Source organism: Morchella sextelata, assembly GCF_020137385.1.
Source record: "Morchella sextelata strain SCLS chromosome Unknown scls_23, whole genome shotgun sequence".
NCBI classification, from domain to species: domain Eukaryota; kingdom Fungi; phylum Ascomycota; class Pezizomycetes; order Pezizales; family Morchellaceae; genus Morchella; species Morchella sextelata.
Window position 1 is genome coordinate 621,081 of NW_025408638.1, and position 24,832 is coordinate 645,912.

The window sequence follows — 24,832 nt, forward strand, 5'->3', positions numbered from 1 at the left end:
TCGATACAGTACATGATATACATGTTCTTATGTAATCGGTCGACCTAGTAATTCTCAAAGACAAGATACGTCGTAAACCACAGTATTCGTTGTCGAGCCCGAGTTCCTGTCGGTCACTATACAGCAATATATGATCTTGTCGTCCTCCCTTTTTACCTACTTGAATCAAACGGGATTTCCTAGCCATTAAGGCCTCGCAAATCTTCAGTTCCAATTACCTGAAGACTCATATGTACGCGTGCGCGTGAAAATGAAGACATTAGTCGATTTAGATATTTTAACTCTGTAAAAGGGTTTCAACCAATATCCCCACATGTATGCATTAAGTATACCTTAAAGGAACATGTTTCGAGTGATAGTCTATGAAGCGAACATCTCTGATTACAACTTACAGGTTGCCCTAGGCCGTCAATCATTAGCTGATCTAGCATCGTACATATATGACGTCCGCAAGTCGCTGTTAAAGCAACGTGCAACATTCAGAGCCATTCCAAAGAAATCCTTAGTTAGCGAAAATCGCACATCACATCCTTCCCATTCTGCTCAGCTTCTTTCAGGAGTGATTTTTCATGATTACATCCAGAATACCCCTTCCCCGATCAGGAAGAGGGGGTTGTCATGCTCACATATACGCGTGACCATATCCATGTCTCCCTACCTGGCAACCTCAAATTCACACATACATTTTCTATGAACACCTTGTTGGGCACTTCTTCTATTTGGGTGTCGGCAGCTCCACCCCGCGTTACCGCCCCCAATGAAGTCTCAGCTATTTTCCCAGTCTTCGCAGCCGCGATTATCACCGCCGCCGCCTCGCCCTCTCCAACTGTTGGCCGAATGCTCCCTCCGAGATCTACTTCCCCGATCTCATGATATTCGTCCCATACCATCTGCCGAGAGAGATAGAGTCCCCTATTACCAACCATATCTTTCTCAGTATACAAGGCTTAATTACCAGAACTTTAATTACGGTGGCCCCGAGAAGCGCAAGTTTTCACAGGCGATGGACGGGCCAGGACTTCAGCCTAACGGTCTCCACGATCAGATACAGCAAGATCAACATCAGCAGCAAAAGGAAGTGAATTCCCTGCCATGGACAAGTTTGGCATCTACTACGAAAGATACAAACGGTGAACAAAAAAGTGGATTAACTACTCTCATATGCGCAGCAGAGTCCTCCCCCGAGGCTTCGACTACAACACCCGATCCCCGATCCTCTATAATTCCAGCAACTGGAAAGATAGAACAAAAAGCAACCTCGATCTGCAGCGCCTCCTCATCTTGCTGTGATGACGATGATTGTTCCTCGAAATGCGAGGACGAGGACTGTGACGCTCCTGCATGCGAAGATTGCACGGCTTGCGAGATAGTTCCCCAGTTTTGCGATTCTGAATCTTGCCTTGAACAAAGCTCCTCCTGCCCAGAGGATGCTTCTTGTGTTCAGAAGATTATATGTGCTAAAGATGACTGCGAGGTCACAAGCTGCCATCCTTCGGACTGCGTGTTTGGTAATGGTGACATCCCGGGGTTCGATGTCCCTCTATGGAGCGTGCCGCTAGGAGGATTTGCGCACCAGCAACCTCAGAATCACAATCGTAATCAAGATCGGAATCAGCACCAGAATCAGCACCAGAGTGGCAGCGTTGAACCAAATCTTTTGTCTCTGGATTACGGTAATCCTGACCAATTGCAAGATTTACAACTTCACTACCCTTTACCAGCGCAACAATTGATCCATTATCCCATTTCACAACCAAACCTTGCATCAGAACCCTCGGAATCATCTCGCTCCTCATCTGCATTCCTTGAACCCTACAATGAATTTTCCTCCACTTTCGATCACGATTATGCTGCACCTTCAAAGCGTCGTCGGGTCTCTCAAACTACCCCCATCACTTCACCCGCTTATGAGTACCCCTCGAAGCCAAGTACACCGTTCAGTACCGCCGAACCCGTACAAAACTGGCCAAACTACAACCCCACAAACAATGAAAATTGGAATAATGGAATGTTATTCAACACTAATCCCGCCAACAGCAATAACTTAATGGATCTGAACGACTGTCACTGGGATGGCTGCAACTTCCATTTCGCTTCAGAGGTTGACTTTCAGATGCATCTATCCACCCACCTTGGTGAGTTGACTCCAGAACAGTGTTTATGGGATGCATGCGGGACCAGTGTCGATGGTCTTGAAGATTTGAAGGAGCATCTAGCAGTGCATTTGCTACCGCCGGATGTAGACTCATCTACCAGAACCTCCCCTGCACCGACCATCGATGACGGGGGGCCGAAGCGGTGCGAGTGGCTGGTCAGTACTGGCAAGAATGTCAGTAGCAGTGGGGAAGAAGAATTAGTGAGATGCGGGAAAACATTTGCATCCGCAGAGGAACTGCAAAAACATGCAAAAGACGAACATATTGCCATACTCAAGAAAAAGACAGGACATTTCTGCGGATGGGCAGATTGCTCCCGGCGGAATAGGCCATTTAGTCAAAAAGGAAAGGTTGAGAGACATTTACAAACACATACCGGATGTAGGTTGAAGTGAATCCCATTACTATATATCAAATAGGAACAAGCGCTTCTACTAGCACAAAGTTAATAAGACCGTCAATTGACGCTTGAGGCTTTGGAGAGGAGCATTTCAACTTATTCTTGAGATTTGTGCACAACTAAGCTCGTCAGAAGAAATGAGATTAGTGCTAATATGATGATGAATGGGGTAACAGTCAAAAGCTGCAAATGCACGTTTTGCAATAAGGAGTTTTCTGCTGCACAGGCATTACAACAACATATCAGAACACATACCGGAGAGAAGCCATACAAGTGTGATGTAAGCTTTCTCCTCTCCGATACCCCTCCTCAAGTCTCTTTAGATATATACCCGCAATATTATCGCATCGCTTCCCATGCTCTACATACCCCGCATTTACGAATATATACACGGGCCGATCCAAGCCATACCTTGGTTTCTCACTTGGAATTTGGATTTGTACATATCTTTCATGTCCCCTTTAACTGGCTTACGGAAAAATTTCGATTTTGCAGGTCTGTTTCAAAGAATTCGCTCAGGGCTCGGCCTTGACGATGCATAAGAGAGTACATACCGGGGATAGACCTTTGAAGTGTGAATTTCCGGGCTGCGGAAAAAGGTTCTCCGAAAGTAGCAATTTAAGCAAACATCGCAAGAGTGGGTTATTTGGCTCTATCTATTTTTTCTTTCTCTCATTATTTTGACAGCAATCGGAGGGTTTTTGGCGGTATTTACTAACTTATGCCTCCCGCAGCACATCTATCGGTTGGACAGCATCGATGCGGCTTTGCTGGTTGTGAGAGGACTTTTCACAGGCTTGGTACGTTGTCCTTGACCCAATCTGGCATGCCCCTTCCCCTTTTCTCTACTTTATTCTTTGGAAGGTGATTAAACAATGTACCTGATGAATAATTGAGCGGCGCAAATTCCAATGAAGGGTTTGGGGATTTGCAACTACGATTGCGCGTCTACTACTGGGTTGTACCCTCCCTCGCTGGATATCAAACCCTTCATTGGCTATGCCCGTATCTTTTCGTTCATTACCAACTATGTTACGTCACAATCGTGGTGAAGAGTCTGGCGAACATCCTATGCCAAGACGCCCGCCATGTTGGGTGGATGATTCTACCCAAGTTATGTGCCTAAAAGAGGGGTTAATATTGGTATTTTCCACAGCGATGATCCAATTCCCCCCTTAAGGACTTGAAGGCATACCACCCAAATGTGAGATGAGCGTGGGGGGATCATGTTGATTGGTATCCAATATGAGCCTACCTTTCTTTACATGGGATATTCATCATACTCTCCATCACGATTGGACATCGCAATCTCGATATAAGCCTATTTTGGGGGATGTACTATTGCATCTTCCCAGGTGGCGGCGAATAAGTTGGGATGGGATGAGAATACCTTGTTTTCTGCATCGAGATCCATTATGCTTATATCGGGGTTGCGATGTGCCGCGCAGAGAAAAAGCAAACTATTCCGACTCTGTCTTTCCGCGGAGCCATGTTTGGTATCAATTTGGAAGTTACCGTATTTTTGCTGACTTGATTCATAGACCAGATGAAGCGTCATCAGAAAGTCCATGGTAACTTCGTTTCTCTCACTTCCAACGATCACAACGACAATAACCCACTCCCGGAGGAATCAGACTCACTCAACAACTTTCTACTACAGCCTCATCCTACATAAAATCAACAGAACATGATCTCATAAATCGATCCGATATTCCTTCTCATACAACCTTCCTTCTTTTCTTGGCAACTGGGCTATATGGGTTTTGGCGTTCGCTGGCGCATTAAAATTGCTTCAAAGGTTTTTGGATGTTTAAACGTTTATGACTTTCTTTCTTCATTTAAATGGGGAGCACGTAATGGGCACTTTGCACAACTGGAAATACACATCTATTACACGGAGTACGTGTGGATAACAGCGTGCTAATGAGCAGATCAATTATAAACAGACTCCATTATATTTTTTTCAATAGACAAACGGGTTCTTTGAGTAAATTCGTCAGGAGGGAAAAAGAAATGGGATTTATTTTGTACATTTTGTTTTTCTGGGAGGAGGACAACTCCGATCTGCTCCCGATAAGGGACTTTCCCCTGAACTAGAGCTATCTATCTTCTTTTGTTATTCTTGCTTGATCAACTTCGTAAGCCCGAAGGTATGGCGTCGTCAGCTATCGTGAGTACCTCGTATGCAATATTGATGTGAACTGATATACATATAGGTGGTGTCTGAGCCTTATTGCACATGACTACTAACTTGCTTGATATCCTGGGTAATTTCTCCGTCAGCCTTGCTATTTCTCGGGAGGGTTTATTTATTTATTTCCGCCGTTCCGGTTTACCTGTCACATCATAAAATTTGTCTGATATTGAAAAAGGAAAAAAAATATTAAGTGATGGTTTTGATATTGCAACCAGTCTCGTAAAGGTTAGGCTTGAGTAGCCGAGTTTCAGCTAGCTTTCTCTTGTCAGAGTCTTGTGCTTGCATTTATTTCCCCCACATTCCCCCTTTCTGATTTCTTTTTTTCGTTTCTTCGATTGTAGGCTTTGGGGGGGGCGGGGGGGGCGCAGATCTTACATGCTGTGCTGCTGTCTGCTGTTGTGGGTGTGTGAAAGCCAACAAGAACATTTCTTTTCCCCCCTTTTTTCTTCTTCCTCTTTTCTTTTTGTGATTTCCAAGGCAGGAACTGCTGGCCACGCTGACAAGTGATGGATGGGATGGACTCAAACACGATGGCACGATGGATGAGAGTGAGGATGTTAGTGGTAGAGGTGTGCTTATTGCATAGACAGCATAGCTCTTTGGATAGATAGAGTAACGTACATGAAATTTGTATGTATGTATAGTAAGGTGTACTATTCAGAGTGGGTACATGTGGTTCATATATAATTATCACCGAATGTCTTTCCGCCATAATGGTCCACATGCGCTGGGGCTTTAAGCGCTGATACGTGTATTTATCGAAGAGATAGATATCTGTATTGTACATGTATGTATGTATCTATATACATGTAGTTCCTATCGCGAGTTGTTTTACTTCTTTGCTTTTGAGGGATATTCAAAACGCACACTTGAATTGCGTACTTTACTCTACTCGCACTTGTACATTAACCAATACATGTACATATACTTTACATTGTAGCAAGAAATAGAGAGAGCCATCCTTCTTCCCCGCTTCTTCCTTGGTTTTTGAAACCAACCTCCTCTTTTTACGTGACAACCGTTCTCACACACCAAAAACCCCCACCGTTCCGGCTTCATGTCGGTCGCCCACATGTCACTAAGGAGGGCCCTCTTCGAGGCGCTCGACCTTAGCTCGCTCGACAAGACCATTGGCCTTCCAGAGCTCACCCACACCCTCTCTGTTGAGGTTGAAAGGACAATCGGAAACAGAGACCACCGCGAAAGCATTCAAACGATGACCCTCCTCTTGTTAGGAGTTATTCATCAAAACAAACAGCTCACCGAAGCAGTCTCCAAACTAGGAGATGACATCACCTCCCTGAGGGAGTCAATCGCAGCCCCCAAAGCTGCTCCCATCCCCTCAGACCCCCTAATCGTTCAAAAACTGGACACCCTCATCGGGAGAACCAGCCTCCCCCCTCCCACACCCCAGGCCCCACACAGACCTACCCCGCCCGCCAAGCCTGCCCAACCGAGGGCAACCCCCATGTATGCACAAGTGGTTCGATCCACTCCCAACCCACCCAACCCCCCCAGCAAGAAGACAGCCAAGGCAGCCGTAGCCTCGGCCCCAGGATCCGCCCCGAAGGCGAAGCCCCTACCGTCTGCCCACCGCCGCTTCTTCGCCACCAGGACAACCCCCAGTCCCATCGCCAATGCCGAAAGGCTATCGGCAACCCTCCCCCGCCTCTTCGGTCAAGCCCTAGCCCGAAGCCACCAAGTCGCCCCCGTCACCTCCCTCACCGTCACCATCAACAACAGAGGCACAGTCTCTGTTACCGCTCCCCCCACCGTCCCATCAACGGTCTACACACCCTTCTTCGAGGCCCTCACCACGATCCTAAACGTGGAGGTAGCCTCCCCAGAAAACCCCTACACCACCTTCCGCCCCGCTCCCACCAACGTCGATCTCGCCATCCATGGCGTCCCCCTCTACGAGCTCCCCAACCAGGAATGCCTAGAGGAGATCCTGCCCTCCGCACTTAAACTAGCCGTTGGCATCACCCCCTCTGCCGTCCGTTTCCTAAACACGGACGAAACCTCCCGCTCCTCCAAGGCCACCACCTCTGTCATCGTCTCCGTGACGGCGGAAGAGGCAGCAACCATTGGAACCACCATCCGCCTCTTCTCCCGCCCCAGACGCTGCAACGTCATGTGGCGAGCATCCTCCACCACCCAATGCAGGAACTGCTGCAAGCTAGGCCACGCCACCCAGGGATGCAGGTCCCCCATCGCCTGCCCCCTGTGCACCCTCCCCCACAAGCTCCAAGACCACCGCTGCCCAGTTGCCACGTGCAGGGGAGCATCGGCACCTCTTGAAAACTGTTGCGAAATCTCTCCCGCCAAGTGCATCAACTGCAACGGGCCCCACCGCTCCTTCACTCCAGCCTGTCCCAGCAGGAAACCCACCACTCCTCCAACCCCCCCCAACCCCCAGACCGCGATGGAAATCTCATAAAAACACCGCGCCACACCACCACTACCTCCAGGAGACTAGGTTCTCGGAGGCCCCATTAAGGATTTTCCCCCTTTTCATAATTTTCTTTTGTCTCTGTAATCTTTTTATAGGCGGAAAAACAGTCGGTCGGGGATAGGTCTTTACGCCATAGTTTATACTTTATGCGATTCTTTGTACCTAGAAACAATAGAGCTTGATTAAAAAAAAAAAAAAAAGAAATAGAGAGAGCATGTAAATGACAGGCTGTGGGAGCTGGGCATACTATCATCCCAGTCTATCAATTAGTAAGTCTATATTAGGTAGCACCGTAGAGTAACAACTTAGAATGTAGTCGAGCTGCTTCTATGCTTCCTTCCACGGATCCAAATAGCCATGATATGCCGTCCCTGCCAAATTAAACCTCCGATTACTTGTAACCATTCCCTCGCCTGAAAAGAAAAGAAGGGAAAGCCCCCCCCCCAAAAAAAATAAAAATAAGAAAAAGCTAGAAAAAATAAATTGTCCTTCGGCCGGAGGAAACGAGATCGTGCAAGGGCCATCCATCTAGCTGCCTTACTTTCGTGCAGCAGCGGGGAGGGCGTTGAGTGGGCATGGGGTGGTTGCGGATATTATTCCTTGGTATCCATCACTGTCTCGGGGAAGCGGGCACTCCTTTCGCCTGGGCCCAGATTCCCGCCCCCGCGTTCAAAGTTTGAAAAGAAGACTTTTCAGACTCATGCGCTGCAGAGATTGACGTTCCTTGGCAAGCTGGAGAGCTGGGTTTCGTCTGATTTGATTTTCTGATACCTATCTGGGTAAAACGTGCACCACTAGGACCACGAAACAAAATATCTCGATAAGAAAATCGTTGAAGAGCCCAAATGTGCGCACAACCTATGGGCCTCTGTGGGGGTACGACGAAGCAGTCCATGTCCTGCCAAAGGAGCATGCTTTCCTCGCGCGGCGCTCAAGCTTTATCTGCCTAAATGCAAGAGAGTTCATCCGATCAATATCGTATTGGACAGTTCAGACGCATAGGACGTTCTACCGTTCTCTCTCTCTGTGGGTGTATAGGGACATAAAGCAGTACGTAAAGTAGCAAGGCTATATACGCCTCTATTAAAGGACGATACCTACATGTTAGGTACAATTAGGTTGTAAGTACTGATGGCACCAGCAACCGCTCACTGGCTGTTTGTAATCGAGTAAAAAAAAAAAAAAAACTTTCGTTTTGTAACGTTTTGATTTAGAGAACAAATCTCGCGCATTGACTTGGATCTGTGGCGTGGAGGAGGGAGAGAGAGAACGGGTAGTTTCTGTTATTTATTTAGAGCAATACGTATGTATGTAGTAGGGCTGAATGACCGCTCTGCTGGTGTTGGTATAGCCGTGTGAGAATAATAAAATGTCTCCACCCTATTGAGTTTGAATGCCGGGCATGCAGGCAGATCACTCAACGGCATAATAAATATCTATGTAGGCAGGAACCATATGACACCTAACCATTTTATGTCTATACGTGTACTAGGGTGTAGCGAAAAGTGATCAGAATCTGATAAGACAAATACACGTATTCACCGCAACATTCACTTATCAGATTCTGATCACTTACCCTCAACACCCGGTACATAATACACCAGCAAACCCGCTATATTTACAGACTGTAGCTACGATAGCAGTCCGGAGATCAAAGAAAACATATTTCCTGTTCTTGGCTTCTAGTTATACGACCTTCCCCCTATTTCCGAGGAGGTAGTATTTTCAGTGGGATTTCCGGTGAGATTTCCGGTAGATTTCCGCAGGGTCCTTTCCCCAGGTAGCGCTAAGAGTAGCGCTAGAGTAACGGATTGGATTTGTGTTGCTTGCTTTCAAGCATCATGAATCAAACCGAGAGAACAGACATCAGAATCCCTGTCCACATCATTCGCATTTGATACAACTGGCGAAAGAAGAAAAAAATAGAAAGGGCAAAAGAAAAAATGAATAGGAATTTTGCGTAATCAAAACGAGTTATTAGTAGCAACATCAAAGACTCCGTCCTCAACTACTATAATTAGTATCCCACAAAATGATATACTTTCATCTCAGTTTTCCGTGAGAGTCGGTGCAGAGATTACGAGGCGCTCTATGGAGCTTGACGGAAGAGCACGATTTCCGATTGCTTGAAGTAACGTCTTGCGTCTGTGTGCCATTTGTTAGTTGTTTTATCCAGCCACAACCTCCCCATTACCAATACACTGGAGCCCGGCCTGGAATTCAAAGGCTTGTGTACCCCCACGCCAAGAGGTCTCTCGCTTAGGTGTAAAACGGGGAAAAAAGAAGGAAGCACCAAAAGAAAACAAAATGGTGCAAGGAATCTGGTCAGTGAGAAAACAAACCTTCATCGATCAGTACTAAGCTTAGATAGTACCGGGTTGAGTACTTCTTGTTGACTTCGCGAAATGTGGGGGTCAAGTCAAACCCGCCAAGAAAAAGACGAATTGGAATAGTTTCGCCTACGATAGATGTAGCGTCAGCGATCGTGTTCAGAATCGGTAATAAGCTGCATAATGTGTAGGTTATGGCAATTACCTCGGGAAGGCGATCCATCCATAATCTAGATAATATATTAGATTCGGTGTGTTGAGTAAAATAGAGCACATGGAATGTGGATTCACCTCAAACCTGACAAGTGTTTCGCTTTCATTGTACTGATTTGGTGCTGTCCCTGTAGTTTCCCTGCGAATAATGGATAACTCCATATGTTTAATCTTGAGTCGAACCAAAAGAAAATATATACGCCCGACAATGACATCTTTTAAATGATATTTCGACTTAGAATATTCGAACTCGATGTGAAGGCAGTCTTCGATTCCAACATCCATCTTGATCGAACTATTACTTTCTGGGGGCATGCGGTACGAGTATACCCAAATATCCTTTTCACGGATCACATCTGCCATCCTCCGCGAGACAGTGACCCGGATAAAGTAGCGAAGCTTGACATTGATGCCATTGTAGGACTCATATTGCTTCTCGACATTCTTGAATTCGAAATCGAATGTTTGTGGATGTTGGAGATCACCGGGGGCAGCAAGCTCTTGTCCTAATGATAGAAACTCGTAGTGGTTTCCACGATCAAAGAACATCTCTGAATTAAACACCCATAGATTCAGCACACGGTTCTACTAATGAGATTTGAAATAGAATGCGCAAGCTCCGCATCGTGGGTGGAGGAAGGATACCCAACCTATTGTTCCGATGAATTGCACTTTGATGCCCGTATGTTCCAAACGCTTTCCATCTTTTGGCCGAATTGTCACTGCCCCCTTTACAGATTCGCCATCCTGGTATAGAGGGCATTTCTCTCGTCTATTCTTATCCAACTTGACATCTACCATCTGCCGGCTATCATCCCCATCATCAAGCCGAATGTCGATGTCCAGAGGAGTTGAGAAGAAGTAAGACATGGTAATTGAAGATATAAATTGTGGTCAGAGCAGAGATAGATGGATGTTTGAATCTGTTGCTGTTGCAATGATGCTGTCACTGCTCTGGTTGACACCTTCCAACAGCTGTTCCTAGTCGTCCGAGGGATTTTTTTTTCCGCAAGCCGTAGGGGTATGAGATTTCGATTCTGTGCAGAGTCGATGATACGCGGTACGATGGCGGTGATGTCGTGTGTCTCCGTGTGCAGTCACCTTAATGCTAGTATGTGAATAGCCGTCCCGGCAAATTTCCTGAGTTGGCAGTCGTAGCTGTGTTTGTGTCCGGAAAGGGTGATTTTGGTCCGGGTAACCTTTTTGTATAACTTACTCTAGACGTACGTGTCATACCTGCATATTGCTCTCACCCACATGCCAAGTGACACCCCATTGTGGGGATAAACTAGCCCACCCATCCATCCCTTACCAGATTTGAGACCCGGTACACCACGACACACATGTACCTGGGAGCGGACCCTTGGAGTTACCCTCCCCTCTTGTTCGCTCCACCACCACCAACTACGCGCTTGGGGCGACTAGAAAGGACGTACATGTACTGCTTGGGATGGTCTTGCAGACCGGCGGGTACTCGATATATAGAGCATGTGCACTACTCTACGACTCTACATGTATGTACCGATGGACATATCATTAGTATCAAGCAAATGAGAGTACTACGCACATACATGTAATGAGAGAAATCTCTTCTCTGGAATACACTCTACTTATAATCAGTTAGATATCTCAATAGGCATCCCTAGCTACTCTTTAGGTGACGTCATTTACTCAGGGTCCAGTCCAGCTGTTTTGAAAATTCTACTATGTAGATGTCTAGGACCCTGGGTAGAAATTTCTGGTTGAGATTATCTGGCTGCTCAGGGATCTGCAGATGTTCCAGGTTGACATCAATGGGATCAACTTCAGCTGCGGTGGTTCGGGGCCCTATATTGCCGACATACATACGTATGTACCTACAACGATATCTCTGGTTCGCATATTTGAAACTCGTTGAGTAGTCCGGTCCCACATCATGTATGTTCTTCAGACGTATGTATTGCGTCGGCGAGTGTGCACCAGTGACTTCAAGCCGTATGGACAGAACCAGCTTAGAGTATGTACTTACAGTACTGTATGTATGTATGTGCAACACAAAGAGGAGCTTTTAACTTGATTTATGGAGGAAGGCCTGTGTTTTAGTGTATGCACCCCAGGATTTGCATGCAAGGTAGCTGCGGCCAACTTAAGAAGCCAGATGAGCTGAAGTAAGATGGGGGCGTTGAGGCCAGAATGTGAACCACTTCTGAAGGGCCTTCGACAGGGCTTGCGAAAAACCCTTCACACGGGTCTGTCCAGTGGGGACCAGGGCCATCGAGTGACGCTCAAGCAACCGGAGAATCCAGTAGGTCGGTTTACGCCTCCGGTTGATTTCACAGGTAATGATCGAGTTGCCAAACCTGGTAGCCAACTCCTTGTATAATTTCTTCTCTAATAGGCCATCAAACTGATTTCCGATCGGCTCACTCACCCTGCCCTCAATTACTAAAGGGTATTCTTCTGTAGGCCTACAGATACTAGTCCCCCCACAGTTTTTCTGCAGCAGGGATAGGTAATCCCACGGTTCTGACCGAGCACCTCCAATCCAATGTCGCGTTGTTCTCCTTGGGCGTCTTCCAGAAACACCCAACTGAACCAGGGGAGAAAATGGTTTTGACAATGCCACGGGACAGGAGAAGGTCAGGTTGAAGAGAGGCAGAACCAGAATCCTATCGACACTGACGTTTGATCCGTCATCATACATTTGCAGTAACTCAGACATCAGACTTCATGTCGCGCGCGAGGCTCAACAGCGTGGATCACACAGAAAGCCCCACGAGTTAACTGCTATTCTGCGTGCACTGCATATGTAGAGGCATGTAATACATTACATTGGGATGGATGGCACAGCAGAGTACTCTCAATAGGTACTTTATGGGTGAAAGCTGAGCTTTGTGCAATAGGTACATGTGTTGCCTGCTGCTAAAGTAGAGCGTTACTCTTACAGTAGGCGCTATCGGCCAGTCAAGGAGTGCATCACCTAACAATTCTTGTCTGCTGAGACTGCTGCAACCCAATAAAAAATAACCCCCAAGTATAATCCTTGCTCCCTCCCGTGCTGTTCCCCCACGCTTTTTTGTTCCATCCACTCCACAACGTCTCCCTGTCCAGTATGTACAAAGTTCCTTGAGGAAACTTTCTTTCACTCCGAGTCCCGCTCTCTTTTGATTTGCTTCGTGATTCCGCACTACCCATTTGCAGGTTACCTCTTAGAGTGAGTTATTATTGAAATTTGGACCTGTCGTTTTTCTCCCCCTCTCGCAGTATGTACTCGCAGCAGGTAACAAGTACCCGAAAATGCACGTCCTAATCTGCAATTTCCATTGGAGTAGAAGTCAAAAATACACCAAAAACTTGCAGCTGCATATTCGGGTACTTCATGCCTGTCGTGAGTACTAGAGTAGAGGAGATGAAAATGTATCTCCGTTAATTACTGCGCCCAGCGAGATGCCTCCGACTACCTAGTACCTACCGCGCCCGCTCACCTACCTACTGCAAAAGCCGCAAAGAGGAACCCCCGGTGGCGTGCGGGGTTGAGAGAGGAGGGGGTTGAGGGAGTTGATGTAGGGAATGGAAAAAGCTGCGAGTTCGTACATACGGCATTTCCGCTTAGACCGGCGGGACCTGGGTGGGAACACTGCGAGTCGGAGTCCTGAGCCCGGGCTCTCTGGAGTTGTTTTTTTTTTCCCTTCCACTTACCACTAACTTACCAAGCTGGCTGTACTCTAGCAACTTGCTTTTTTTTCCCGCGTGACTAGCGAGACAACCTACTACGTACATGAGGGAATCACCCAGGATCAAGACAGGTTGGTGAAGGAGGTTGAGTGGCACTGGCACTGAGTGGCCAGCTAACCCAAATGAACATATTCATCCTACCAGGCACCATCTACAAGTATTTAAAGCTTCAGACAGCCCGCCGGTTTTGGGGGATCCTTAGTTATACGCTAAGCAAATCAAATCAATCAACAATTCAAAATCTACCCAGCCATTGCATCATATCTGCTCTTCCTATATAAGCATTGCTTTCGCAATTCAACCTCCTTCACCCATTCCTCAGTTCTCTCTTCCTTCTTAAACTTGACCCTTTTATCAGAAACCAGTTCACCACTACTCACATCAAAATCCTCAACATGCTCACTTGCGGCGATAGATCTGGTTCAGTTATTTCGCCAAAGCCATCTGCTGCACACCTCCTAGGGAATATCCATTCGGTGACAACTGAGCAGCAAGTTCGTCATATTTGGATTATCACCGGCCCTGCCGGCTGTGGGAAATCAACGGTTGCCCAATTTATAGCAAAGCAGCTCAATCTTCGCTTCATTGAAGGGGATGATGTCAGTAGACTTTATTTTCAATAATCCTGGTGTAATATCTAGCTAATAAGTCTTCTACAGTTCCACCCTAAATCAAATGTTGAGAAGATGGCGAACGGTATTCCCTTGACCGACGACGACCGTTGGGATTGGCTTGAAACTCTACGGAACAAGGCCGTCGAGGAACTTGAACAAGGAGCCGAGGGCTGTGTTGTCACCTGCTCCTGCCTCAAGCGCAGATATCGCGATGTCATTCGAATTGCTGGTCGGGAAGCGGACGATGTTGCCGTTCGCTTTGTCTACTTGGCAGCTAGCGAAGAGCTATTGCTCTCCCGGGTCCGCGCCCGCAAGGACCACTTCATGAAGGACGACATGGTCCACAGCCAGTTTACCGCCCTCGAAGAACCAGACGAAACCGAGGTGGACGTTGTTCATGTTGATGTCAGCGGTACTCCTTCACAAGTACAAAGTCTGGCGCTGCAAAAGGTTCAGGAATGCATGGAATCGGATTAGAAGTTGGCTTTTTTTTCTCTTTCCTTTTTTCTTTCGTTGATGGGGTTTAAGGGTTGTATTTATCATGTTTCGTTTTTCTGTTATTTCCTACTTTGGGCGTGGTTCCTATGTCCTATAAAGCAGCGTTTGCATTTTGTCTACTTTTTGGGAGTGGTCCTGGTGTTCTTCATATTTATTAATGGATTTGTATTCACAGTTCGCATTTTAGGGGTCAGACTTCACGGTTGAATTAGGGAGTAAAATAAGCTGTTTTTCTTCTTTTCTTTTTTTGGTCTTTGGTTTTCTTTATCATAAATCGATGATATTTCTCTCTCTAAATAATGCATGCATGTTATTGTACTACCTACATTCTGTAATTCACCCAAAATGAGATGATCAATTGATCCGACCAAAAGAAATTTTAGAGATTAAACTGTGGGGTACACATGTATCGTTATCGACACATGCGTGGATAAAAATCTAGGGTTCTCTCGGGGAAGCGGTTTGTCACTCCGTTTGAGTTGAAGTATTGATAGGTAGATCGTCATCACGTCCAATTCTGAATAGGACGGAGCTGAGCCCCGGTAACTGTTGAACGACATGTAAGCAACTACCTATGTATGCCTATTAATTCCCCTGTGACGTTGATATCAAATAAAACCGTAAGATACGATAGATACTTAGACACCTATCGGTTGGCATTGCAAAAGAGACCCCCCTTCTCCTCAAAATAGTTGCTCAGTCAAACACTCCAATCGATATGCGTCGCGTCCGGAAAAATGAAATAGAGACGCAAGATGCACGCCAACGTCGAAGTAACAAGCGCTCGCTGCGGATCAAAATTACAACGCAGTACCCCCCACGAATGTATGGACAGGGGTCCATTTTTGGGGCCAATAGTTGTTCGTGTGGGGTACGGGTGATTGGCATCAAGTTAGAAGATGGAAATTTCTTGCGAGTGATCCTCTAAAGTAGGGATGATGGGATTTTCGTGCATTGCATAAAAAAAGGAAGTGAGAAAAAAAAGTATGTTGAGTAACTACAAGGTACATACATGGTACATAGTCTAAGGTGCTCTGCATACCTGAACTCTCCTGCCTCTAAGAAGTGTGAGGCGAACCGCTTGCATAGTGCTGGTCAGCTGGCCACAAGAAGGGTAGATATTGGAGCCGTTTGAATTGCGTTGAGCTTCTACAATTGAGGTTCGCCACGATACAAGTCCTGTTTGTAATCCAGGCACGAGATATCAAACGAGGCTGACTGACGAAGTTTACCACGAGACCAGTTTTAAGACTGTTCGCGGTATGCGAAGCCGGAAAAGTCCAACAAAACCGAAACGATTGCCAAGGTCATCTTAAAGCTCGAGCCCCCACCTCGATTTGTAGCCAATGGTGTCTATAATCTTGGTAAAGAAAAATGTCCCCGCAGAAAAACGGCCTAGAATCTGGAGGCTCTGGTTTATCCCAACGTCATCCTCTTTGATTTTCATTTACTTGTGACTGCGGTTGTATTCTTTCAACTCAACCGAGTGATTATCTATGATTGTGCAAAGGTTAATATTAAACATACTATTTCGAGCTCAAGGGTCCACGAAAACAACCTTGCCCCACAAAGCAAAAAATGATGCCCCCGATAATAAAAGCCAGCTACAAAAACACTTAATCTATTTTCATAACTATAGATATGCTCCGAAGCTACTATATAGATAGAATTAAGCTATATTACCATCAACAAACATGCTTAAAACATTACTCTTCGCAATGATATCCTCGCATCTAAAATAAAAAAAACCATCGATTTACCGTGTCTCATTAAATTCCACCATCTTGAATAGGTCCACTTAACGGATGGGCTGATTATTTCAACCTGGCCATCATTAACTCAGGCTCCTCAAGGAAGGACTTCACCAGGGCTGCCATTCTTGCCATAGTTGCACCATCAACTACGCGGTGGTCCGCCGACCATGAAACGTTAATGATTGTTTTGGGGACTACAGTGCCATTATTGTCAAAGGCAGGAATCGTCTGCGCGCGGCCCATACCCAGAATAGCCACCTCGCTGGGAACAATCACTGGGGCCACAACTGTACCCCCGATGTTTCCAATATTGCTCACGGTGATTGTTCCGCCTTGCAAATCAGCTGGGGAGAGCTTTCCTTCAGCTCCAGCTGCTTGGAGTCTTCTTAACTCAGCTGCGATCTCCAAAATGCTCAGACTTCTGACGTTCTTTATGTTTGGTACAATAAGGCCAATAGGCGTATCCAGAGCAACTCCAATGTTGTGTTGGGGGCGTAATACTAGTTGCGGTTTCTCGTCGTCAGTATCAAGGCGGCTGTTGATGATAGGGTAGGATTCGAGGGCTTGAGAAACGGCCTTGATGATAAAGGGCATGTAAGATATTTTATGCACCACCGAATCTTTACTCAGAGATGTGTTGATGACGGTTCGAGCTCGCACAAGAGGATCTAGATGAATCTCGTCGGAGTAAAGAAAATGTGGAATCGACAAGCTTTTGGTCATTGTCTTAAACATCATGGTTTGAATAGGTGTAAGAGCCACCTTCTGTTCTTCAGTCACTGGAACCGTCCTAGGGATATCAGCCATTGGCGGTGGCAGTTCTCCAGAATCCCGACGCTTCTTGAATGCCACGACATCTTCTTTCAGCACCCGTCCATCCTTTCCGGTGCCCGAAACCTGAGTTATGTCAACACCGTGCTCCTTCGCCGAATGCCTTACTGCTGGTGTTGCGACTGACGCATGTCTTCCCGAAGGCTGTGTTGGGATTGCTTCATGCGACGACTGATGTGGTTCTGCTGTCTTTGTTTCAGAGATAGCTTCAAGTTCAGCTGACCCAAGTTGTGATGTGTCGTTTATTTCTCCTTGAATATCGATATCAACAAGTGGCTAGGTTTGAGGGAAACGTATTAGCTAGCTAATCAATTAGGAAAATATAAGAGAACCAAACACCTTTCCAACTATCGCCATATCCCCTGCTTCGTAGTGGAGCCTTTTAATCACACCATCGAATCGCGAAGTGATCTATTAAGATAGTAATATTAGAAATACATCCGATATCGTAGAACCCCTGCAGGATATAACCAAAGAATTTTCTTACTTCTACCGAAGCCTTATCACTCTGGACCTCGCATAGCTTATCGAATTGCTCTACCCTTGCTCCCGCCTCAACGAACCATTGTATAACCTCACATTCTCGTATTCCTATATAGACACACTCATTATCACCAAAGAAATTCAAAAACAACAAACAATTCTGTAGAAACAAAGCTACAAGAACGGATGGACAAACCTTCACCGATATCCGCCAATAGAAATGGTTTTACCTCTTGCAATCTCATAGATGAACTGAACTTTCTGATAGTCAATGACTGCGGTAATAGCCTTCGACGCCGTAGTAGCTGCATGGATAACTGAGGCCTAGCCATGGTATTAAAGCCAGTGATGACATTGATGCTTAAGGGGGGTGTCCGGACCGATTTGAGGGCGTAACTTAATTTCATCTCAGCGAAGAAGAGATGAAGTAAATGAAAAATTGATATAGTTGTATGAAGGGATGATACACGAGTGCCTTCTTCGATACTTGTAGGAGTTGGAAGAATGGTCCTCAATGGTAACGGCGGGGTTTGTTATAGAAGCCGCTTCTAGCCGGTTGACTACCGATAGCTTTTTGTGGGGGATGCAGGCACTGTTACAGGTGCATGACCTAGCTTTTGAATAAATACCCGAAGCCACGTGAGAGCATCTTCGGTCTGTTTAGTTGTTACGGTTTTTTTATATTGAGCTTTTTCTATTCTGTTCTCTTAAAATGTGAGAGGTTGGAGGAATGGAGGACAGCTGTAGCTTTTCTGCCTACATAAAATCTTACTTCTCTGCCTCAAGGGGTAAATACATGCACCCAGCGGAACAAAACGGAGGAACAGGAAATTAATTTAGAAAATGAAGCCTGACAAAAAAACCCAGAAGCAGAACAAAACAGCATAATAAAATACCCCCAAATTAGAAGAAAGAAGATTTCCGCTCCGGCCCGACACCAACTGTACACCCACAATGATGAGATAAGAAGAAACTAAAAGAACAAAATTGTCAAATGTACGCCGTGATGTGCCCACTTACTGCCATACTGTCCACAGAGGTAAAAGGATAATGTAGAACAGATAACATATAAACCCACTAGTAAAGAAAAATAAAGAAATGAATAAAGGGGAGAATATCACTCGGCCCATAGTGGACGAATATGATAGGTAGTTTGGATGGAGCGAGAAGGAGACAGAGGGAACGCAAACAGCAGCAAAATGACCCTGTCCTATTTAAACACAAAAAGGCCGTTTCACATTCAACAATCACACCTGCATTAATCGTATTAATCGCCATTCTGTCTGGCCGCACCCTCTGTGCTTTGCGCCAATTTCCCGAAGAACTCGGCCAGCGATTCCCAAGGCTTCTCATGATGAGGCCAAAAACGCCAGGCAATGTACCTAAAAATTATTAGTTACATTACCAGACTATTTGATAATGAACTTACCAGAGGTCTCTGTACTCTGTTGTCCCTTTTTTCTCGATGGTATTGATAAATTTCCCTACGGCAAGAAGTCCTTCTTTCAAAACTTTAAGTCTCATATTCTTGTCGAGCTTCTTTACGTTCTCCAGCTCTCTTAGTTTGCTACGAACAGGCCGTAGTTTTTTCTGCAATGTCTTAGCTCTAGATTTGTAGACAATATTGTTACTAGGAATCCTTACCCTAGCCGCAAATTCAGCCGCAGTGAGCGGTCTCTTCTCTTCAGAAACCTCTCCATTTTGCTGTTCCTCTTTCTTGGGAGAGGCTTGCAGTGAGCTTTTCGATTTCCTCCTTTCTCTGTCGCCTGCCTCTTCGAGCCTGTGTCGTTTGGTAGACGATTCCTTTTTTTCCGATGATCGGTGTTTCTCTGGTGACCGATGCTTCTCTGCCACTATGACAGTTGATTTGTACTTGTAGCGTTTAGGATTCGGTGCAGGAGAAGCAGAAGCAGATACCCTGTCTTTCTTGCTAATTCGATCGACCGCCGATACACCATTTCGTTTTGGGTGTCTTGAATTCGTATCCGGCGATCTCCTATGTGACTGACTGGTAGGCGCATCACCTCCAAAACGCTCCCTTAGAACACTGAGCAGATAATCAGCCCTCCGAACAAGATGGACTGCACCAGGCGATTTGGCAGTAGATTCAGCTCTCCCCCTCTCTTCCTTTTTATCGACGCGATGTTCTTCAAGGAAAAATTTGCCCTGCATATCAAGCTCGGGATCGTCACGGATCGCAACCCAGGCACCATAACCATGTTTGGCGATACCGACGCATAGCATGGCATCTTCACGAGCGCCCCATTCACAAGACCAGTTGTGCACCGACTTGACATCATTAATGCGGAATTTCGACCGGTCCGGGCAGAGGGAGACGGCTTTTCGAAGATCCTTCAACTCTTTAGGCCGTTGAACAATTGTCTCGGCGTTCAATTTCTTAGTACCCTTGTAGTCGAATAATATCGCTTTCTTTTCCTTCTTTCCGATACCGTCATCGAATGTTGACCGATGCCTTTGGATTTCGACCTCACTTAGCGCGACTAAGTCTGCAATCGTTGATTTGATCACCTCTGGGTCGCGATTAGCTAATCCAGAGTCATTGATGATATCGTTCCAGCACTCATCAAGGCAGCCGTAACGACCATAAGCCCTATAGAGATTCCTAATTTCACGCTCGTTTAGTGGCCTCATAGGATCTTCGTCAGGTTCATCATCACTGTAATCAATTCTTGCAGCTGAAAGCTCCTTTGCCCGCCGCTTGGCCGACCGACCTTCTGGCTCGCCATTTGCAATACCCCTGCGCTTGCGTTTTGTGCTCATCTCAATCTGTTCGTTGAGAAACTCCTCCTCCTAAATTTTAACTATTAGCCACAGCGTACAAAATTGGGGGGGGGGGGGGGGTATTACCTCTTGAACTTTTTCCGCACCCTTGATCGCGTCCAATTCCTCTTTCGGGATGATATCATCCCAAGACACTTCCGCCTTGAAATCTGTCACTTCAAACTGCTTCAAGAAATCATCGCCTCCTTCTCCGCCTAAACCGGGCTCCACTTGGGTAATATGGTCTTCTGCATTAAGCAAGATGTCATCGATTTTCAGTTCCTCGAGCTTTTTCTGGTTATCCGTGGCTTCAAACATTTTGGAAGCACGTGCCTTGATGAAAGTTAGTCTATACCCGATCAATTCTAAGGGTTATTCATACTTTAAGGATGGCAGAAAGCTCTGCAGATTCTAACTTGTCCTTCTTTTTGACCTTATCCGTAATACCTTTATCGGTGACGCCGAGAGAGATGACCAAATGCTCCAGGATCATCTTGTTCCGAGCGCGCTCTAGAACTTCTTCTTCAATGGTATCTAAAAGAAAGATGGTTATTTATCATTTCCAGGTTAACAGTGATAGAGGTAATTACTTTTAGATACTAGCCTGTAAACCATAACATGTGATTTCTGCCCAATACGATGGGCACGAGCCATAGCTTGTAAATCTGCTTGGGGATTCCAATCTGAATCAAAAAGAACAACCGTATCTGCTGTCATCAAGTTTATACCAAGCCCTCCCGCTCGAGTACTGAGTAAAAAGCAAAAATCTGGGCTATCCTTGGCATTAAAATGATCAATCGCGATCCGACGAGGTCCAGCAGCTATTGTACCATCAAGACGTTGATAAGCATATCCCTTAAGATTTAAATAGTCTGCTAAGATATCTAGCATTTGAACCATTTGACTGAAGATCAAAACACGATGGTTATCCGCTTTGAGTTTTGTAAGCAATTGATCAAGGAGAACCATTTTGCCACTGCTCATGATCAAAGCCTTTAGGACATCTTCGCGTTTGGTACTGCCTTGTAGTATTCGATCCTCTGCGGATGGGAACATAAACGGGTGATTGCTAGCCTTCTTCAGCTCCATGACAATATTTAATAATGACTGTTTCGGTCCTGTGGCTCCAGCATTCAAAGCTGCGTAATTCCGGGTAATGATATTCTTATAATATTCTGTCTGGATATCTGAGAGTTCGACACGAATGATCTTTTCTGTCTTTCCCGGGAGTGATTTCTCAACAGACTTTTTGACCCGCCGAAGCATATAGGGCTTTAAGGTTTCTTGCAACGCTTCGATCTGTCGAGCAGCATCGGCAGATTGCAGATCAACATCGTTATCGATTTGAATCCTCCCAGGCATGAGAAAGTCTACTAGTGCGCCGAGTTCTTTCAGGTTATTCTGCAAGGGAGTACCAGTGATAAGTAAACGACTTGGTGCTTTGAAGTCGTTCAACTTATCATAGAGGGCAGAGTCCTTGTTCTTGAGTCGATGAGCTTCATCAACTGCAAGAAATTGCCATTTGATTTGCTGCAGAATATTGGCGTCGTTTAGGATGTACTCATAAGTGGTGACCATACAATTAAACTTAGTCTTCTTGGGATTCCCATCGACAAACATCTCATATTCGCGCAATACCTCTCGTGCCTTACCAGAACCAGTATAAACGATAAAGTTCATATCCGGCGCCCAGTTCTCAAGCGTTTCGGCCCAAGAAGGGACAGTAGATAACGGTACTACAACTAAGAACGGACCATGCTGAGCCCGATCGTGTCGAAGCTGAAGTTTGCACCAATCAGTCTATGTTACGAAACTTAGATAGGACTCCTCGGCTGCCTACCCAACTCATAAAAGCCACTGTCTGAACTGTTTTCCCCAGTCCCATCTCGTCTGCAAGTATACCGTTATTGCCCTTTGTCCAATTATATGCTAACCAGTTAAGGCCCTTCATTTGAAAGTCCCGTAGTTCACCGCCCTTGATATAGTTTGGCTGAGCATCAAGTTTTTGGTAACTCCGGCGAGTGCCCGTATCAGTTTCGGACTTCTTTGATAAGGGTGCAGAGTTTGTTCGATCCCAGTATTTATCGATCTGTTCTTGGGCGATTTTAGAAACGAGGTCCTCGTCCTCCCATGTACAACAATCGTATGGAAGGCGTTTCCCTATAGCCATTGAATTAACACGATGAGACGATTTACATAGAGAAAAGGGACTTCAAACACTTTATCATATACTGTAACCCCTCGCCATGATTTTGATGGCCAATGACCCTCTCCACGATAACATACTCTGCAATTGCGTCACGTTCACGTTCACGATCAAGATCCATCGCCTCGATTTCTTCTCTTGTTGTGTTCGAGCTGATCCGCATATAGTAATCTTGTTCGACTACCTTTCTCATGTAGTTATCTAATTTCCTTATTCCTTTATAATCGACCAAGTTTTCATACAACTCCCATGTTGCGTGATAATGTGAAAGCCCTTGCCATTTTATCTACTTGAGTTTAGCACGAATATTGAATATCATGGCTAAGAATCGTAGAAAGGGCTTACATGGAACTCAAGATCGGCACGTTTGTAAAGAGGTTTTGAGGTATCTAGATCTTGTTAGAGATGAAAATAGAGGTTTTCGGGGTAAGAATATACCTATGCCCTCTCGGGGTCTGTGATCTAGAATAAGGTCTATCCCAGGACCAGCATCTGGCTCTGGCTCCAGATATTCATATCCCGGGGTAGCATCCTCCTCCTCGAAGTCATCTTCATCATCCTCATTGTAGTTCGTCACCCTCCCAGCTCGACGAGTGGAGAAACGAACTTCGGCAGGAGGGGTATCATTGCTAGTAGCTGCGACGCGTCGTCTCTTTTTGCGTGACTTGTGGGAAGGGCGGACTCCGTACTCATCCTCGCTTTCATCTTCGTCGGTTGAGTTGTATTCATGCATTGGCGAAGGAAGCTTAGATGCTGAATAATAGGGTCAGTACAGCCTCTTTTCCGGCGGTAATCTTGGGAGCGCTAACATTTAGATGGTTTTGTGGGAGCAGGCTTCCGCCTTTTACGTGAACGACTGCTTTTTGGTTCCGAGTCATCTGACTCTGAACTAGAGGTATCAATCTGTCAAATATATTAGATGCGTTTTTCAGGTTGACTCAAGGCATGCCATAGGATCAGCAGGGAAGGATGGTTACAGTCAGTCGTGCAGTCGGGCGAGCTCGTTCCTAGAAGTAATTGGTCAATATGATGTACCATAGGATGGTTTAGATAAGAATTACACTTCTGCGTAGGCCATATAGGTCTGGATTCTCGTTGTAATCATCCGCAACTCTAATCTTGGTAGTCTTCCGTGACTCTTTCGCAGACTTCACTGTACTTTCGTACCCATTGTCCTCAACTGGCTCCTCAAGCGGTGTTTCTATTTCGTAATCTCCATCTTCCGATTGACCTTCTACATCATCATCTGACGAATTGTCCGAGCTCACTTCTTCGTCATCGTCATGATTCGATTCGGGAGTCGAGGCCGACTCCTGTTGTGGTGTATGCTCCTCTTCTGCATCTGACAAGCCAGCCTCGCTTTCCGAAGAGTTTTCCGGACTAGATGCATGGTTTACAATAGGGTACGAGGTGTCCGGAGGGGACGTGACGAAACTTGGGTCGTCCGGGGGAGACGGGATAACCACGCTACCTTCTGTAATTGGACGTCAGCACCATTATCAAGCCCACAAGGCACCTAGAAAGCAGCGGAAAGCTGCCAGAGGTCATCAAGAGTGAGGCGACAAAAACGATTGCATCAGATAGAAGATGGAGGCACTAGACGAGGCAGGAAGAAGTTTCGGGGATGCAGGACTCGATGTTGATGATAGCTCAAGATGGAAGGTAGCGGGGGGTGAAAGAAGTCTTGGAAAGGCTACAGGTAAAAACGAAAGATAAAAGCGGGACAGTAACGTCACCTGCTTCAGCAGGCACGTTTTGAGGGGTGGCATGCAAGGGAATGGCCATCGGGTACCTTTGGGGATAGATTCAAGATGGAGGGACGAGCGAGCGGGATGCACGAGGATGACAAGAATTTTTGCAACAACAACGCGCGAAACACGATAGAAAAAAAAGGAGACCCACCAGACATGGTTTGCAGCTCGACTAGACGATCCGAATATAAATACGGTATCGCTATGGCGCACTTTATGGGGAGAGGATATTTCGTGCGAGGTTGCAGGTGGTTGGGTGATGAAGGACGGTGGGAGGTTGTGGTGGTTGCGGGAAGGAGTTGTGGGGGTTAGGGTGGGCGGCCGACGTAGGTATGTACTGTACCCAGCAGCTGGGTGAAGAGCGACGACGGGGAAGGGGAGGAAAACGGGAAGAGCAACAGAGCAACTGTACCAGGAGCAGCAGGAGAGAGACGGGCACTAACCAATGC

At 46.1% G+C, this 24,832-nt stretch overlaps 6 protein-coding genes across 6 annotated transcripts; 3 read left to right on the forward strand and 3 right to left on the reverse strand.

The window, feature by feature from the left end:
* Positions 1 to 757: 757 nt before the first annotated feature.
* H6S33_007400 (uncharacterized protein) lies at positions 758 to 2,551 on the forward strand (the record flags this gene model as incomplete). The annotated part of the gene is made up of 1 exon (XM_044838745.1): positions 758 to 2,551. The coding sequence occupies one exon, from the start codon at positions 758 to 760 to the stop codon at positions 2,549 to 2,551; it is 1,794 nt and encodes a 597-aa protein (XP_044688936.1).
* Positions 2,552 to 5,810: 3,259 nt separating this feature from the next.
* Positions 5,811 to 7,193, forward strand: H6S33_007401 (uncharacterized protein; the record flags this gene model as incomplete). Its single annotated transcript, XM_044838746.1, has 1 exon — positions 5,811 to 7,193. The coding sequence occupies one exon, from the start codon at positions 5,811 to 5,813 to the stop codon at positions 7,191 to 7,193; it is 1,383 nt and encodes a 460-aa protein (XP_044688937.1).
* A 2,104-nt stretch (positions 7,194 to 9,297) lies between these two features.
* On the reverse strand, positions 9,298 to 10,621 carry H6S33_007402 (uncharacterized protein; the record flags this gene model as incomplete). Its single annotated transcript, XM_044838747.1, has 5 exons — positions 9,298 to 9,353; positions 9,551 to 9,667; positions 9,744 to 9,768; positions 9,830 to 10,302; positions 10,402 to 10,621. The coding sequence occupies 5 exons, from the start codon at positions 10,619 to 10,621 to the stop codon at positions 9,298 to 9,300; spliced, it is 891 nt and encodes a 296-aa protein (XP_044688938.1).
* Positions 10,622 to 13,860: 3,239 nt separating this feature from the next.
* Positions 13,861 to 14,556, forward strand: H6S33_007403 (uncharacterized protein; the record flags this gene model as incomplete). The annotated part of the gene is made up of 2 exons (XM_044838748.1): positions 13,861 to 14,064; positions 14,125 to 14,556. 2 exons carry the CDS (start codon positions 13,861 to 13,863, stop codon positions 14,554 to 14,556), a joined length of 636 nt encoding a protein of 211 aa, XP_044688939.1.
* Positions 14,557 to 16,391: 1,835 nt separating this feature from the next.
* Positions 16,392 to 17,977, reverse strand: H6S33_007404 (uncharacterized protein; the record flags this gene model as incomplete). Its single annotated transcript, XM_044838749.1, has 4 exons — positions 16,392 to 17,438; positions 17,502 to 17,573; positions 17,650 to 17,753; positions 17,842 to 17,977. 4 exons carry the CDS (start codon positions 17,975 to 17,977, stop codon positions 16,392 to 16,394), a joined length of 1,359 nt encoding a protein of 452 aa, XP_044688940.1.
* Positions 17,978 to 18,912: 935 nt separating this feature from the next.
* Positions 18,913 to 24,541, reverse strand: H6S33_007405 (uncharacterized protein; the record flags this gene model as incomplete). The annotated part of the gene is made up of 13 exons (XM_044838751.1): positions 18,913 to 19,027; positions 19,075 to 20,456; positions 20,514 to 20,759; positions 20,809 to 20,960; positions 21,017 to 22,205; positions 22,267 to 22,586; positions 22,645 to 22,918; positions 22,978 to 23,021; positions 23,071 to 23,385; positions 23,442 to 23,535; positions 23,610 to 23,639; positions 23,694 to 24,106; positions 24,535 to 24,541. The coding sequence occupies 13 exons, from the start codon at positions 24,539 to 24,541 to the stop codon at positions 18,913 to 18,915; spliced, it is 4,581 nt and encodes a 1,526-aa protein (XP_044688941.1).
* Between the last annotated feature and the right edge of the window lie 291 nt (positions 24,542 to 24,832).